The following is a 16,735-nucleotide window of genomic DNA, read 5'->3' as shown; positions in this document are numbered from 1 at the left end:
GGGACGTGTTCAGGGCAGGAGTTTGTAGCAGCAGATTTTGCACTCTCAGGGGCACAGTGATCCACACGGAGCTTGTTACAGATTCCAGGGTTGTGGGCACCACAGAGGTTTTTATTTAGCACATCTGAGGTGTGAACCCAGGAATATGCTTGTAAAGAAAACCCCAGGTGATCCTGATACAGGTGTCCACATACCACTCTGAAAAACGCTAGACCAGCTACAGAATGCAATGCAAAGCTAACTGACTCCTTTGGGGATGCAAACATCCCAGGGCCAAGCCCGCATCAGTACAGGACTCTTCTCAAATAACTTTATAGGAGTACAAAGGTCTAGCAAAGACTATGGTTCCTGGGAAATGTTATAGTGAGCCTTATTAAAAATGGGGGTTAGGGGAATAAAAAAAAATTCTCTACACACACACTCACACACACGTGCATGCACACCCTTAAACATAGTGAATAAAAGTTCTAGAAGGCAAATTGGATCTATCAGCAAGGAGATCTGCTAAGGCCGATTCTGTGATGACTTTATGCAGACTTTCTTTATTTCCAACTAGTCCTAATTAGCCCTAGTGTTCTCCTTTTATATAACAGTATCGGCCTTCTCACAAATTCTGAAGTATGTAAGGATGTTTTTCTGGGCTCTGTGAACCATCCTTGTGCTGTCAAGCTGGTGCCTAAACTGAATCGCCGCCTCCGTATAATCCTTGGTCAGAGTAGGGAAGAGCAATAACCATTGTTCCTTTGTGTAACAGACTGAACTGAACCATTGATACACTCAAAAAAAAAATCCTGAGGTACAAATTTTTGGTATATAAACATAAAACTGAGTTACTGTATTTCAAAACCTTGGTTGGAGAAACTAGTAAGGGATTCTAGAAAAAGAGGAAGTGCATACAGACCCACCAGAACAGGCCTCAGGAAGACCTGCCTCAGTTAAAAATATTCAAGCTAAAAAATGAGAGATGTTTTATAACAGAAAGTCCTCTCTTTAACAGATCCACTCAAATACCCTTTGGAAGCAGAGAGGGAGTAAATAAATAAAAAAATATTAAACTCATTTTAGTCCTCATATTGATGCCATGTACTCATCATGATAATTCCTACGAAGCTCTGTTGCAGACAGATACTATACTCCCACTTTTCTGATGGGAAAACTGAGGCACAAGGTTAGCAAGAATGAACAAAGTCCAAGGGACTTTTAACACATCCAGCTCTTAGGACAGCATCAACTTTTAGATTGATTGGGGCGCCCCCAGTGGCTCAGAGGTTGAAGCGTCTGCCTGCAATGCGGGAGACTTTGGTTCAATCCCTGGGTTGGGAAGATTCCCTGGAGAAGGAAATGGCAATCCATTCGAGTATTCTTGCCTGGGAAATCCCATGGATGAAGGAGCCTGGTAGGCTTCACAGGGTTGCAAAGAGTCAGACACGACTGAGCGACAACTTCACTTCATTTCACCTTAGATTGATCAGACTAGCTGTGACTTCTTCAACACAAGCAAGAGGAGAGCCGGAAAAATGGCTCCTGGAAGCAGGACAGGATGCGACCTCCGAAACATGAGCCATTCCCTCAACTCCTGTGCCAGATGGAAAGTGAGTCCATGGCTCACCTGGTCTCGGAATGGGTGGCCCTGACAAGGGCACAGCAGACCATGAGAGGCGTCCCAGCAGAAACAAGGTCTAGAACCGTCTTCTCTGTCCCGCTTCCTCCCCTCGCTCACCCTTCAGTTAATTCAGTTCAGTCACTCAGTCATGTCCGACTCTTAGAGACCCCATGGACTGCAACGCGCCAGGCCTCCCTGTCCATCATCAACTCCCGGAGTTTACCCAAATTCATGTCCATCGAGTCGGTGATGCCAGCCAACCATCTCATCCTCTGTCATCCCCTTTTCCTCCTGCCTTCAATCTTTCCCAGCATCAGGGTCTTTCAAATGAGTCAGCTCTTTGCATCAGGTGGCCAAAGTATTGGAGTTTCAGCTTCAGCATCAGTCCTTCCAATGAATATTCAGGACTGATTTCCTTTAGGATTGACTGGTTGGATCTTTTTGCAGTCCAAGGGACTCTCAAGAGTCTTCTCCCAACACTATAGTTTGAAAGCGTCAATTCTTCGGCGCTCAGCTTTCTTTAGAGTCCATCTCTCACATCCATACATGATTACTGGAAAAACCATAGCTTTGACTAGACACACCTTTGTTGGCAAAGTAATGTCTCTGCTTTTTAATATGCTCTCTAGGTTGGTCATAACTTTTCTTCCAAGGAGCAAGCGTCTTTTAATTTCATGGCTGCTGTCACCATCTGCAGTGATTTTGGAGCCCCAAAAAACAGGTGAGGAATTATCTGGCAGCCTTGACGTTTTTTCTTTTTTAAAAAAATTTGGTTTTCAGCATGAGATTCCATGTGTTGAATGACAATTCTGAAAAAGGGGGTCAGGTACGGGCAGGCTGTGTGATAGGGAAGGAGGAGGGCTCGCTCCCAAGTCTGAGCAGCCAGCGGGTGGCATCTGATCACAGGCAGGGCCCGTCCCCTGGGAGACACGTAGGCTCTGCTTGCCCTGCACCACTGCCAGCGGCAAGTGAGTGGCCATCAGTCATCCAGCCAGTGCCATCTCCACGGGCGGTCAGGCCAGTGGGTGAGCTGTGTGGAACGGGGGCAGTGGAGGGGGCAGGCAGGTGAGGGGGTGGGGCAAAGGGACCCAGCTGACCTGGCTCACCTGGGTGCAGGTGGGTACTGATGATGACTAATAAGTAAGTTCTGGGAGCAGCGACAGAGATGGGGACCAGGGCCCAGCCCTGGCAGGAGCTCTCCTGAGAAATCTGGGTCATCTCTTTCTATGACCTGAAACTTACCTTGATGTACTGGAGAAAACCTCTAATGAATTGCTGAATCTGGCCTACTGGTTTGGGGAATGACAGCAGATGACAAAAGCGGCCCCAGCATCGAGCAACACCATATTTATGGCCTTACGGTTTCCTGCCAAGAGGTCCGATGTCAGGCTAATGCCCCAGCCGTAGTCCCTGATTAAGTCTTCCAGCCCATGATTCCTAGTCAAAATTTCTTTCTCTCCCTTCTCCATTCCTACAACCCCAGGCTCTTCTGCCCTGAGTCTATATGCTTCTTTATTTACTCAAGTCCCACCCTGAGCCCCGAACGTCTTTATGGGAGAGCGTTCTGGTTGCTTAGATGGTAAGTACTGATACTTAGAGAGCATTCTGGTTACTTAGCAAATACAGTCTAGAAGAAAAGAAAGGGCTGATATTATACTGGGTTGGCCAGAGGGTTCGTTTGGGTTTTTCCACATCATCTTATGGAAAATGCTGAGTGAACTTTTTGGCCAACCCAATAGAAGTTCAACCTCCCCAGATCCAAGGGGCTATGGAAAAAGAACATGTTTATTTATAATGTGTTTAAGGCTGCTGGGGAATAGGGGAGGAAAGCATTTTAAAACGCTTTATTTTTCTATCATGAAACGTTTCAGGCCAACAGAAACGTATAGAGAATAATTTTTTAAAAAACATGTATCCACTATTCATCCTTGTCAAATCTTAATTTTTGTCAGATCTGCTTCTGATTTTTTAAGAAATAAACCACTACAGACAGTTGACGCTTCCAGTGTTCCTCTCTTCAATGTTACTCCTCTCCTTTCGAATGTGTGTACCCTACACTTGACTGTGTTTACATTTTTACCTCATTTGTAAACACCCCTCAACAACAGAGATTACTGTTTTGTGCAGGTTTAATACTTCATATAAACTGTATTTTTGTATATATATTCTTCTGATCCTTTTTGTTCAATGTTGGTTTTTGAGATTCATTGATCTTATACATATGGCTTTACTTGACTCATTTTTAACTGCAATGTAGTATTCTATTGTGCAAATACACTCAACATAGTTACCCAATCACACTGATAGACATTTAGAATATTTTCAACTTTTCATGCATCAAAGCTGCAATAGACATTCTTGTATAGGTCTATATATGACCAATATATTTGGATTCCTTATTTTTTTTAATTGAAGTATAGTTGGTTACAATGTTGTATATGGATTTATTTCTACTGCTGCATTTTGTGCTTTGTATTTACTCCTTATTTTCTATATTCCTGTTTCTCTTCCCTGCCTGGATTTAACAGATTTTATTCCATTTCCAGTAGCTACTCTCCTGACTGGAAGGGTATACATTCTATTTGTTATTTCCATAACAGATGACATCACCCTTGTGGCAGAAAGTGAAGAGGAACTAAAGAGCCTCTTGATGAAAGTGAAAGAGGAGAGTGAAAAAATTGGCTTAAAATTCAACATTCAAAAAACTAAGAAAAAAAAAAAACTAAGCTCATGGCATCCAGTCCCATCACTCTATGGCAAATAGATAGAGAAATAATGGAAACAGTGACAGACTTTATTTTCTTGGGCTCCAAAATCACTGCAGATGGTGACTGCAGCCATGAAATTAAAGGACGCTTGCTCCTTGGAAGAAAAGTTATGACCAACCTAGACAGCATATTAAAAAGCAGAGACATTACTTTGCCAACAAAGGTGTGTCTAGTCAAAGCTATGGTTTTTCCAGTAGTCATGTATGGATGTGAGAGATGGACTCTAAAGAAAGCTGAGCGCCAAAGAATTGACACTTTCAAACTGTGGTGTTGGGAGAAGACTCTTGAGAGTCCCCTGGACTGCAAAGAGATCCAACCAGTCCATCCTAAAGGAAATCAGTCCTGAATATTCATTGGAAGGACTGATGCTGAAGCTGAAACTCCAATACTTAGGCCACCTGATGCAAAGAGCTGACTCATTTGAAAGACCCTGATTCTGGGAAAGATTGAAGGCAGGAGGAAAAGGGGATGACAGAGGATGAGATGGTTGGATGGTATCACCGATTCTATGGACATGAGTTTGAGCAAGCTCTGGGAGTTGGTGGTGGACAGGGAAGCCTGGTGTAGTGCAGTCCATGGGGTCGCAAAGAGTCGGACATGACTGAGCAACTGAAGTGACTTAGACTTAAAGACTTCTATTTGTTCCCCACATTCTCTTCTCCCCCTATTTGTCACATAGGTAGAAGCTCTGACTTTTAACAGAGCACATGGTTATCTAGAATAAAGACTACACTTTCCAATCTTCTCGGTGGCGGGATATAACCACATGAATAAGTGGCCAATGGGATGTGAGTGGAAGGAATGAAGGCAGCCTTTGGGTCATGCTCTCAAAGGCAAGGGACTGGAATGTGGACATGAGGGTGAACCACCTTCAAACATGCGCAGACCTCCCCGCAGAGCTAGGCTGCTTATGTCTGGAATGTCACATGAAAAGGAATGGGTTTTTTAAACACATGTACTGCCTGGCTCATCCTGTTTCCTAAATCTGAGGCTTCAGGTCTTTCATCAACTTTGGAAACTTTAAAGGCATTATCTCTTGAAGTCATGCCTCTCTTCTCCACTTCTGGAATCTTCAAAAAGGATCTTGTCATTCTGGCATCCACGTCTTAGCCTGTGTCTTCATCTCTCTGTGTTGCCCTGGGTTGAGTCTGGGTTATGTCCTCAGCTCCATCTTTCCATTCCTGAAGTCTTTCTCACGCGGCGCCTTATCTGATGTTAATCTAGCCACTGAGTATTTAATTTCAGTGCAAATATTTTTCATGTCTAGCAGTCCTATTTGGTTCTTTTTCTGATCTTTTTGGATGATGTCCTGTCTTCGTCTTATATTTTCAATTACTTTATTATGTCTTCAATAGTTTTATTTTGGGGGGGGGCACTCTGAGTGGCTTGTGGGATCTTAGTTCCCCGAGCAGGGACTGAACCTGGGTCCTCAGAAGTGAAAGTATGCAGTCCTAACCACTGGCTGCCAGGGAATTCCCTTAAGTAGTTTTGAATTCATGGACTTTAGAGTGTCTTGCCAACAGTTCTTAGAACAGTTGGAACAACAGTTATTAGAAATTCTTGCGGGGGAGATTGAGTCCAGTTTGTTTCATACATGGACTCTCACTCACTGTGGGCTATTCTCTCAAGTATTTAGTCATTGTGGATCATATATTCACTTTCACTAAGGACTTTCCTTTTTCCTGTGTAGGCAGACATTTGTGTCCTTGCCTGAGAGGTAAAGGGACGTGCCCTCAGTCACAAAGCTAAACAGCGGCAGAGCCAGGTGGTCTGGATCCAAAGCCTGGGTCCTCGTCACCAGCAAGCAGGCTGCCTTCCAGAGTTCACGCTCTTAACAGAGGGTGAGCAGCAGGGTGGAGATATCCATTCTCCTCTCCTAAAATATCGGGGGGACCTTCAAAATGGCAGAGGAGTAACATGTGGCGAGCACCTTCCTCCCCACAAATATATCAAAAATACATCTGAGTGTGGAACAAGTCTCCTAAAATATCTTCTTTCTCACACTGAGAAAGAAGTGTTAGGAGAATAATAGAACCCCCACTGCAGACACACATGACTCAAAAAGTGATGCAAGACCAAGATTTGTAGCATTTCTTTGGTGTGTTATAGGGAGATACAGAGTGGGAAAGAATGCCAGATGACGGATTAGTAAATTGCTTAGATTTTGATCTTTGAAAAAAAAAAAAAAAAACTACCCAGGTTTTATTTTATAAGTGTGGAAAGTACCTTATTAAAAGTTCACCTTCCTTGTATTACTAGTTTTGATTTGCATTTCTTTAATAATGAACAATTTGAGCATCTTTTCATGTGTTTATTAGCTGTCTGTATGTCTTCTTTGGAGAAATGTCTGTTTAGGTCTTCTGCCCACTTTTTGACTGGGTTGTTTTTCTGGTATTAAGCTTCATGAGCTGCCTGCATATTTTGGAGAGGGGTGGGATGGGGTGGGAAGTGGGGGAAATCAAGAGGGAAAGTGAAAGTCGCTCAGTCATGTTCGACTCTTGGAGACCCCATGGATTATACAGTCCATGGAATTCTCCAGGCCAGAATACTGGAGTGGGTAGCCATTCCCTTCTCCAGGGGATCTTCCCAACCCAGGGATCAAACCCAAGCCTCCTGCATTGCAGGCAGATTCGTTACCGCTGAGCCAAAAGGGAAACCCAAGAATGCTGGAGTGGGTAGCCTATCCCTTCTCCAGTGGATCTTCCCGACTGTAATTGAACCGGGGTCTCCCGCATTAAAGGCAAATTTTTCACCAACTGAGCTATTGGGGAAGCCCTTTCAAGAGGGAGGGGACATATGTATACCTATGGCTGATTCATGTTGATGTATGGCAGAAACCAACACAGTATTGTAAAGCAATTATCCTCCAATCAGAAATAAATTTTTTTTTTTAAAGTTCACCTTACTGCAACAGGTACTAAATAAGCCCTAGAGATCAAATGCACAGTATAATGAATATAGACAACAATATTGTACCCTAGGGCTTCCCTGGGAGCTCAAATGTAAAGAATACACCTCCAATGCAGGAGACCCGGGTTCAATCCCTGGGTTGGGAAGATCCCCTGGAGAAGGGAATGGCTACCCACTCGAGTATTCTTGCCTGGAAAATTCCATGAACAGAGGAGCCTGGCGGGCTACAGTCCACGGGGTCTCAAAGAGTTGCACACGACTGAGTGACTAACACTTTTGCTTTTCATTGTACTATAATCATCAAACTTGCTGAGACTAGAACACAATTATTCCAACCACTAAAAAGAAATGATAATTATGTAATATGATAGACAAGCTAATTACTGCTGCAATGGTGATCATATTATAATATATAAATGGATCAAATTAACATGTTGTACACCTTGAACTACAAAATGTTATATGTCAAATATATTTCAGTCAATCAACCAATCAATCAAACCTCTAAAAAACAAAAAATGAAAAGAAAAAGAAAGTTGGCCTTCTTCAGCTCTCCTCTCTGACAGTGATTTCTGCAGGGACCTTAGAGACTACCTGCTCCCCAGGACTCACCTTGTCGGCCAGCAGCTCTCTGATCTTGCTGGCCTGCAGTCGGAACCGGAAAAGTTGGGTTTCTAGAGCCAGGTAGCGCTTCTGCCAGTCCACACTGGTCCGCGTCTCCACCGTGAGTTCTGCCATGATGGGAGCAACTTGTGGGGATTCCAGGGAGCCCTGAGGACCAGCATACAGAGAGGGAAAAAGATAAGTGTGTGAGGAGGAGTTCGGTGGGGAAAGGGCGGGGAAGGTAAGTGAGCCTGGCTCTCCCTCCGTCGCACCGGCAAGTTCTGAGCCCAGCTGGTCCTGTTTCATCATAAGGCAGCTGTGCAACCTTTGCGAAAAATCGCAAAACCTGAGAAACTGCAAGGAGAACCTCGTCTCCTATTACAGAAGTGAAAAGCAGGGCTCATTGGTTTTTCATTGAATTATCCATTTAACAAAAATGTGTTCATTCAACAAAACATTCAGTGCCAGACACTGTTCTAGACATTGGAGATGCAAAGGGAAATGAAAGAGGTCCCCGTGTCTTTTCAAACAACTCTTTGGAAAAGTCTAATTGCAAAATTACAATGTAGTCACAATTACTAATCAATATGCAAATAAAAGGAAGTAGAGAAATGGAGAGGACTGTGCTAGGGGGAGGGTGTTTAGGGAAAGTTTAAACTGGGTAACAGATTCATCCATGATCCCAAGACTAACTGGAGATAGAACCGTGGTTCCCAGTTGGGTACTGATTTTTCACAACTATAAAGATTTCAGATGGGAAAAAAAAAAAAATGGAATGAAAATGTAATGCTTCAAATTTTCTTGACAAGTTTCTATTCAGTTGGGATTTAATATGTTGTCATCAAATCATCCTGTTTCAGAACAGATTCTCACTTTCCTTTAAGTTATAAAATGCAAACCAGAAAATTGGTAGATACTTTGCTGTAGCCTCTGGAGGAAACCGTGGGCTTCCCAGGTAGCTCAGCTGTAAAGAACCCGCCTGCCAATGCAGGAGACACAGGAGACATGGGTTTGATCCCTGGGTTGGGAAGATCCCCTGAAGGAGGAAATGGCAACCCATTCCAGTATTCTTGCTGTGGAAAATCCCATGGGCAGAGAAGCCTAGCAGGCTACGGTCCACAGCGTTGCAAAGAGCTGGACACGACTGAGCGACTAAGCATGCACACACACTGGAGGAAACCACAGACCTTTAGAAAACACTTCAGTCAGATTCAGAACAAGCCAAGTAGACACCTAGAATATCCCCAGCCAGGGGAATTTACCCAGATGTCTCCTGGATGTATTTTAGAGAAACAAACCTGGGTCAGGGACGAGAAAATGAAGAAGAATGTGTAAGTGTGCATGAGAAGGGAGATACAGGTGCAGAGGGGGCACAGAGAAGAGAAGGGCTGGAGACATATCCATCACCAGGCCTTTTAAAATCCCCTTTCTAGGGAGCTTTTAATAATTATGCTTGACAATAAGCATAAATTTGGTCGGTCCCAAACCATGACATATGGTCTCCCTACTATCAGGTGATTTTAAAGAATGATTGTTAATTTTCTAGGTTGATAATTTTTTTTTTTCATTAAAAAGTTGGGGGCGGGGGCTGTGCTGTGTAGCATGTAGGATCTTAGTTCCCTGACCAGGGATTGAACTTGTGCCCTCTGCAGTGGAAGCAGGAGTCTTAGGTTGATAATATATTTTAATGTTATCTTTTAGAGATGGATATGGCTTACAGGTGAAATGATATAATGCCTGGGGTTTGCTTTAAAACACTTCACCATAGGAGGTGAGAAGCTGGGGTGGAGAGAGATATATGCAATGAGACTTGTCAAAACACTGATAATTTCTGAAACTGGGTGATGGGTATACTGGTCTCTCTACTTGAATACATGCCTGGAATTTCCCGTAATAAAAATCTGTCTTTAGAGAACAGACTTGTGGTTGTCAAGGGGTGTGGGGGAGAGATGGACTGGGAATTTGGGATAAGCAGATGAAAACTATTACATTTAGAATGGATAAACAACAAGGTCCTACTGTATAGCACAGGGAACTATATCCAATCTCCTGGGACAAACCATAATGGAAAATGACATTAAAAAAGAAATGTATATATGTGTATAACTGAGTCACTTTGTTGTACAGCAGAAATTAGTACAACACTGTAAATCAACTATACTTCAATAAAAAAAAGAGAGATGAAAAAATTTGTCATTTAAAAAAAATCTCTTTTCCCTTCTTCAGGAGACACATGGTCTCACAAAACCCAGCCACCTCCTGTATGTCACTAAATACTACCCTGGGGCACCAGTGAGCCTGTCCTTGGTAGGTTCACCACCAATATTGCCTCCCACCTGACATGTGACCTCTACAATATCTTTCTCCCATTATACACCACAAAGAGCTATTACCTATTGAGTCCTCACTGTACACCAGGCACAAGTGGCCTCTTTCATTTTCACGAGAACCCATGAGACAAGGAGTGGGCATTAGTCCACACTCTCAGGTGAGGACTCTGAGGAACAGAGTCTGTGGCCGGCAAGCAGTAGGGCTGAGATTCTCATTCTAAAGTGCCTACTCTTAGCCACTGAGCTCCTTACCCATCCAAAAACTGCAAGAATTGATTTCACAAAGAGTGGAATGGAGAAGACTTCCCTGGTGGTCAGTGGTTAAGACTCCAGGTTCCCAATGCAGGGGGCCCGGATTCTAGCCCTGGTCAGGGAACTAGATCCCACATGCCACAGCCAAAGATCCTGCATGCTGCAACTAAACCTTGGCACCGCCAAATAAATATTAAAAAAATTAATAAAAGTGTTCAGTTTTTAAAAAAAGAGTGGAGCAGACTGTTAAGAATGAAACATTTTATAGGCTCTCTCCAGATTTTCAATGCAAACCTGAACCTACACCCTAGACTTCCCAGGGCACCCTGGTCTCAAATATTCTGACCCTTTAACCTCCATAAGCAAGGATATTTGTCATGTGCCCTTTCTGTTTAAAAAACAGGCTCAGTAGACCTGTAGAGAAAGGCCCAACAATGAAACCACTGATGGGTCAGGTGATGGAGTCTTTCGGTTCTGGGCGGCTCAGAACACTGGACACATGACCTCAGTCCTGCGCTCCCAGAACTGTCATCCCAAACAATTCGACATTGTGACCTCCCAGCGATCCCCACCTCAAAAGACTGGGACCAACTGGAACGGGCAGGAAGACAAAAGACAAAAACAAAACATGACCTTCTCTGAGCTAAGATCACAGCTGAAAAGACACAACAGAACCTTGTGGGGCCTCCATAGAAGGCCCGGAGGCTTCATGTTTAGTTTTCTTTGTCCTTTAAAGGGGATTTCACTTTCCCTGCCTAAGTACAAAAAGTGGCAGACCCGAAGTTAGGACCTTGGAGTCTTGCAACCTAGCCGGGGGCTAAGAATTAGCAGTAAAAGCACCCAAGTAAAACCAAAGGGCAGCAGAAACTCAATTCTTTTGTGTTGTTTAAAAAAAGTTTGGCGAATGTTAACTCCCTCTTACTGATTGCCAAAGCTGCAGCTCAGATTCTGTTGGAGGGCAGAAACCCAAATTATCAAAATCTCCAGGGATTTTGGAAATAAACTATGTCATTGGCCTCTGCCTCACGGTGATACCTGAGATTATACCTAGTCTGGAAGGAGTTCTTTCCCCAATCCAGCATCTTCATGTCATCGTGGTTTTTAGAAGTGCTCAGCTTAATCCTCTCCCTGCCTTGGGGATGCTGGTGAAGGAGCTGGCAATCTTGTTAGGCTTGTCTCAGCATGTGAGTGGAACTAAGAGGTTTCTAAATGGATCTGGAGCAAGGTGCCTGCTGTGAAACCAAGACCCCAGAGGCTCTTTCGACACAGGCAGGTGGCTGGAGCTGCAGCTTGAGTATACAGGATGTTAGGGGGAGATACCAGTAAGATGAACCTCAGCTGCTAAGTCACCTTGCATTTGAACCGCCCATAAAGATGTGCAAGGATAAGCAGAAATGAACTTGCAGAATGGTCCTTAACTCTTTTTCAAAGCATTGTTTTGTCAGGTGTTATTTCTCTCGTTACCCTCTCAATATCCCCCAGACGGAGGACAAGTGATATATAATTCACATTGAACAGGTGAGCAAACTCCCCACATCAGTGACTTGCTCAGGGACATAGAGGCAAGTAGTATCAGAGCTGAGCTAAGAATCCTGATCCTGCAACATTCAGAACTCTTCTCTTTCATGAAGATGCTTTCATAGTGGCAGTACCAGGCTAGCCTAATGAAGATACAGCATTAATGTGCTGCGTTAGATGGGGAAATGACAGAAGATATGTGAGCTGGGGACAAACTCCAGCTCAATTGTTTGTTTCATGTTTTATCCTGGAAATCTTCAAACACACACAAGTAGGGAGGACAATACAATAAATCCCCATGTGCCATCTGGCCAGCTATAATGATCACCAACTCATAGTCGCTCTTGTGAAAGCTCGTTCTCGATTCCCACTAGCACCCAGCATGCTGAATGGCTTGGCAGGCAAGAGTCAAATGGTTGCCATGGCCTTGGCACCTGCTTTAGAACTCCCTAAGGCTCCCAGGACCCTGGCCTGACACGGCCACAGAGGTCTGCAGAGATATGCCTCAAGAGGCAGGGGCCATGGGTGGAAGGTGGTGAAAAGAGGCAAGAGGAAGTTGTTAGGTGACTTCAGTCTGTATCAGAGAAAACACAGACTTGACCTGGGATAGCTCTGGAAACTTTAGGGATATGGACCAGAAATGGACAAAATGTTGACAGTAAATTTAACTTAACCAACTTTTGTTAGGTGATTCCTATGTGTGAGGTTGGAGACACAAAGAAGAACAAAGACCCTGTGGTTTGTGAGGTTTCAGGTCTACAGTCTGAATATCCTGGAGCCTTCCTGCAAAGACGGCCTCAAGGCACTGCAGGGGGCATCAGAAGATAACAGGGGCTACATTCTGGTGCAGTCTCCACTAGCCTCTCCTGGGTCACCACACTGTGGCTAACTCTCTGAGCGTGAGCACCTTCCATGATTACCACTCACTAGCAGTGGGCTTCTGAAAGGGCTGTGCAGATGAGGCTGACCACCTGCCCAGCTCTGGGCAAGGAAAAGCTCCCTTTCTAGGGACAAAGCCGGAGGGAGGGTGAGTGCACACAGCGGCACAGCTCCCTCCGATCTGATCTCCCACGGTCATCTGATCAAGCCAACAACATGCATTTTTACCTCTTTTGGGTGCTGAGTGAGCATCCCATTTCACAATGGTGGGAGAGTCAGGAGAAGGTGAGCATGTTACAGACTTCTGGGACATAAATCCCAAAAGGGGCTAAGAGATCCAGGAATATAGCATCCCTCAGACAAAAACAAACAAAGAGAAATGGCAGAATGTAGTACTTAAGATCCTGAGTTTTGGCACCAAACAGACCTGAGTTTGAATACTGACTCAAGAACGAACTGTGACCTTCAACCATCTGCTTGACTTCTCTGAACCTATTTGAAATTGAAGGCAATAATATTTGAAAGGAGCATAATAATATTAGTTCAAACCATGTGAAACTGTCAACACTTAACCATTTTTTGACTTCCAAAATTGGCAATTTCATAGGCCACACTATGTTGGATTTTTTTGAGAATCAAAGGAGGTATTATAATACAAAAGCCTGGCACACAGGAAGTACTCAATAAAAAACAGCTACTATCAACAAACAAGAGGCAAACTAACAGTGCCCTGGGCATACCTGGAGATGTGTTCACCACCATGATCAGAGAACAGGTCAGGGAGATTTTTTAAATTCTTTTATCTCAGGACTTCCCTGACGGTCCAGTGGTTAAGACTCTGGGTTTCCAATGCAAGGGACATGGGTTCGATCTCTGGACAGAGAACTAAGATCCCACATGCTGTGCAGCGTGGCCAAATAAAAAAATTATTTACCTCTTTGTTTTTGAATACTAAGCAAAAGAGTATATGGTACAAAGTAAGGCTTCTTCCCACCCCTGAACTCCAGGCATAGCTTTCCCCAGAGGCAACCACTGTTAGGAGGATCTGAGTCTTTCTGAGATGTTCCCTGCATATACAAGTGTCCATATGTGTGTTGCACACACATACACACAAGCAGATGGTGGCACACCATACATACTGTACTAAATATAACTCAGAGAGCTTCCTATACGTGTGTGTGTGTGTGTGCATGCATGCTCACTCAGTCTGACTCTTTGCAACCCCATGGAATGCAGCCCACCAGGTTCCTCTGTCCATGGGATTTTCCCAGCAAGTACTGAGTGGGTTGCCATTTCCTCCTCCAGGGGATCTTCCTGACTCAGGGATCAAACCCATGTCTCCTGCGTCTCCTGCATTGCAGGTGGATTCTTTACCACTGCGCCACCGGAGAAAAAGTGTGCATATATAATAATATATACCTGCCCCGTTCTTCCCTCATGCTTTTTAAGAGCTATATTGTATTCTCTTGTGTGGCTATTACATGATTTCATTTGAGTCCCCAATTGACAGACACTTGGGTTGTTATAAACGTTTAATTAAAACAATGCTGCAATGAATATTCAATGAATAGACATTATTTCATATTTCATTATTTCATACACATGTATGAAATATAGTTTATCTCAAGGATAAAGTCTCAGAAATGGAACTGGACCGCTGAGTGATGTACATTTTGCAATGGCCAAAGAGTTCCAACTGCTCTCCCCTGAGGCTATTCTAATTCATATTCCAGTCAGCAATAAGTACCAATTTCCCCACAGAGGTGGTCAATTTTTAATTCGTTTTTGACACAAGGGTTTGCCAGAGAACACAGGATGGTGGCTCACTGGCCAGACTGCCATGGAGTCACTTGGATCAGTAGTGAGGGGATCCTGAAACCTCAGCGCCAGCATGAAGAACGCACTCTTCAACCCCCAGGGAGCACAGAGTTCTGCACAGTTACACAGCCTCGCATGGGGCTTCCCTGGTGGCTCAGGAAGTAAAGAATCTGCCTGCAATGTGGGAGATCTGGGTTTGATCCCTGGGTCAGACAGATCCCCTGGAGAAGGAACTGGCAACCCACTCCAGTATTCTTGCCAGGAGAATCCCACGGACAGAGGAGCCTGGCAGGCTACAGTCCATGGGGTCCGAAAGAGTCAGACACGACGAAGCAATACACACACACACACACACAGCCTCACAGAGAGAAGACGGGAACAGTACGGAGCACTCCTCTGTGAGCAGGGACCTCTTCCCGTAGCTGATGCCTTCCGGAGAGGGCAGAAGGGGTGGGTGCCAGAGGCACTTTCTCAGCGCACTTGTTAGTTTCAATGAGTAACCCAGCTCTGAACAGGCCCGCTCAGCAGCCTGTGGAGAAGGAGGGTGGTGAACAGGCGATGTAAATGCAGTTTAAGAGGCTTCTGTTTGAGTCTTGCCTCCTCCACTTTTCAGTTATGTGACCTTGGGCAAGTCACTGTTTTTCTGAGTCTAGTTTCCTCCTTTATAAGACGCAGATAATATCATGCAGAAACACTCGAAGTGATGTTCTATAAAGAGTTAAGTGAAGTTACCATAGACACAACGTCTGCAGCATAGAAGACAGTCCAAAAAGTTTAAGGAAGGAGCAAATAACTTTTCCACTGAAATTGATATTAAAATGATCTTTCAAGCAGAAGTTTTAGCCAGAACTAAAGCTTTGTCCTGAGGTTTCATGAGGTGTATTCATAGCAAAAGCTTATTTGTCCCCTGGCAGGAACAGATCCAGAGCTTCCCTAGTCGCCCAGTTGGTGAAGACTCTGCCTGCGATGCAGGAGACTTCCCGCAACACTTAGGTTCCATCCCTGGGTGGGTAAAGATCCCCCGGAGAAGGAAATGGCAACCCAATCCAGTATTCTTGCCTGGGAAATCCTATGGACAGAGGAGCCTGGCAGGTTGCAGTCCATGGGGTCTCAAAAGAGTCGGACACGACTGAGAGACTAAACCACCGGGGACAGATCCAACAGAGAGCAGATCTACTTCCAAATGAGGGTCTTCACTGCCCCTGCCATGTCCATTAAGACCCCCTGCGCCCCGGCGACCGATTCCTCTCTAAGGCTCCTAGGACGCAAAGTTCTTGCCGTCAGTTGGCGCCCGACTGGTTTTCTCTTCCGTTTGGCTGACCTGCCTCCATAAATCAAGCCTAATCCACCGGGACCCTAAGAGAACCACCCAGGAATCACAGAAGCGATAACCCGAGATGAGACCGGGAAGAAAGCGGGAGGACTTGAGAGCCTGCTAGAGCTCAGGCAACTCGATGGAAAGCCTGCAGGTTCGCTCGGGGGGACCTTCCCGGGAGCAACTAGATCGAGCCGGTCCCACACTCCGGATCCTCTCCAGGAACGCTACTCCTCTCCTGGCGGTGCCAGTTCCCCAAGCCCGACGCTCCGCTCCCAGCGCTCCTGGCTGCTAGGAGCTTGTTTCCAGGTAGGGAGGCACCTGCTCCGGAATCGCCCTCCGGCCAGAGGCAGCGGATCCTGTCTCAGTCTAACCAAACACCCTCCCCGGCCAGCGAACCCTCACTCCCACCCCCGCGCCCACCCCACCTCTGCCCGCGGGGCTCCCGGGGGCCGCTCACCTCCAGCCAGATCCCGGGCGTCCCCGCTGCGCACCGGGCACACGGGCGCCCCTCGCGCGCGTCCGCCGCTGACCTTGCGTCGATCTCTCCCGAGTCCGCCGCGGCCGCCGGGTCTCCGCTCCCCGGCAGCAGGGGTCGGCGTGGGCGGGGCGGGCCGGGCTGGCCCGGGAGGTTTGCCCGCCCGCTGGCTGCACAAAAGCCGAGCCGACCTCGCAGCGCCCCATTCAATACTCCGCCGCGCCCCCTCCCCGCCCGCTCCTTAGAGGCAGAGCGCCAGGC

At 45.6% G+C, this 16,735-nt stretch overlaps 1 protein-coding gene across 1 annotated transcript in view; it reads right to left on the bottom strand.

Annotated features, from left to right (window-relative positions):
- Positions 1–16,692, bottom strand: part of PLEKHH1 (pleckstrin homology, MyTH4 and FERM domain containing H1) — a 53,471-nt gene extending 36,779 nt beyond the window's left edge. The window contains 2 exon segments of the mRNA XM_020889775.2: positions 7,894–8,052; positions 16,457–16,692. Of these exon segments, the coding sequence (XP_020745434.2) occupies positions 7,894–8,019 (126 nt within the window). The 5' untranslated portion in view covers positions 8,020–8,052; positions 16,457–16,692.
- Between the last annotated feature and the right edge of the window lie 43 nt (positions 16,693–16,735).

The sequence above is a fragment of the Odocoileus virginianus genome, chromosome 6 (genome assembly GCF_023699985.2).
Source record: "Odocoileus virginianus isolate 20LAN1187 ecotype Illinois chromosome 6, Ovbor_1.2, whole genome shotgun sequence".
NCBI lineage: Eukaryota > Metazoa > Chordata > Mammalia > Artiodactyla > Cervidae > Odocoileus > Odocoileus virginianus.
This window is presented reverse-complemented; position numbering and strand designations above follow the sequence as displayed.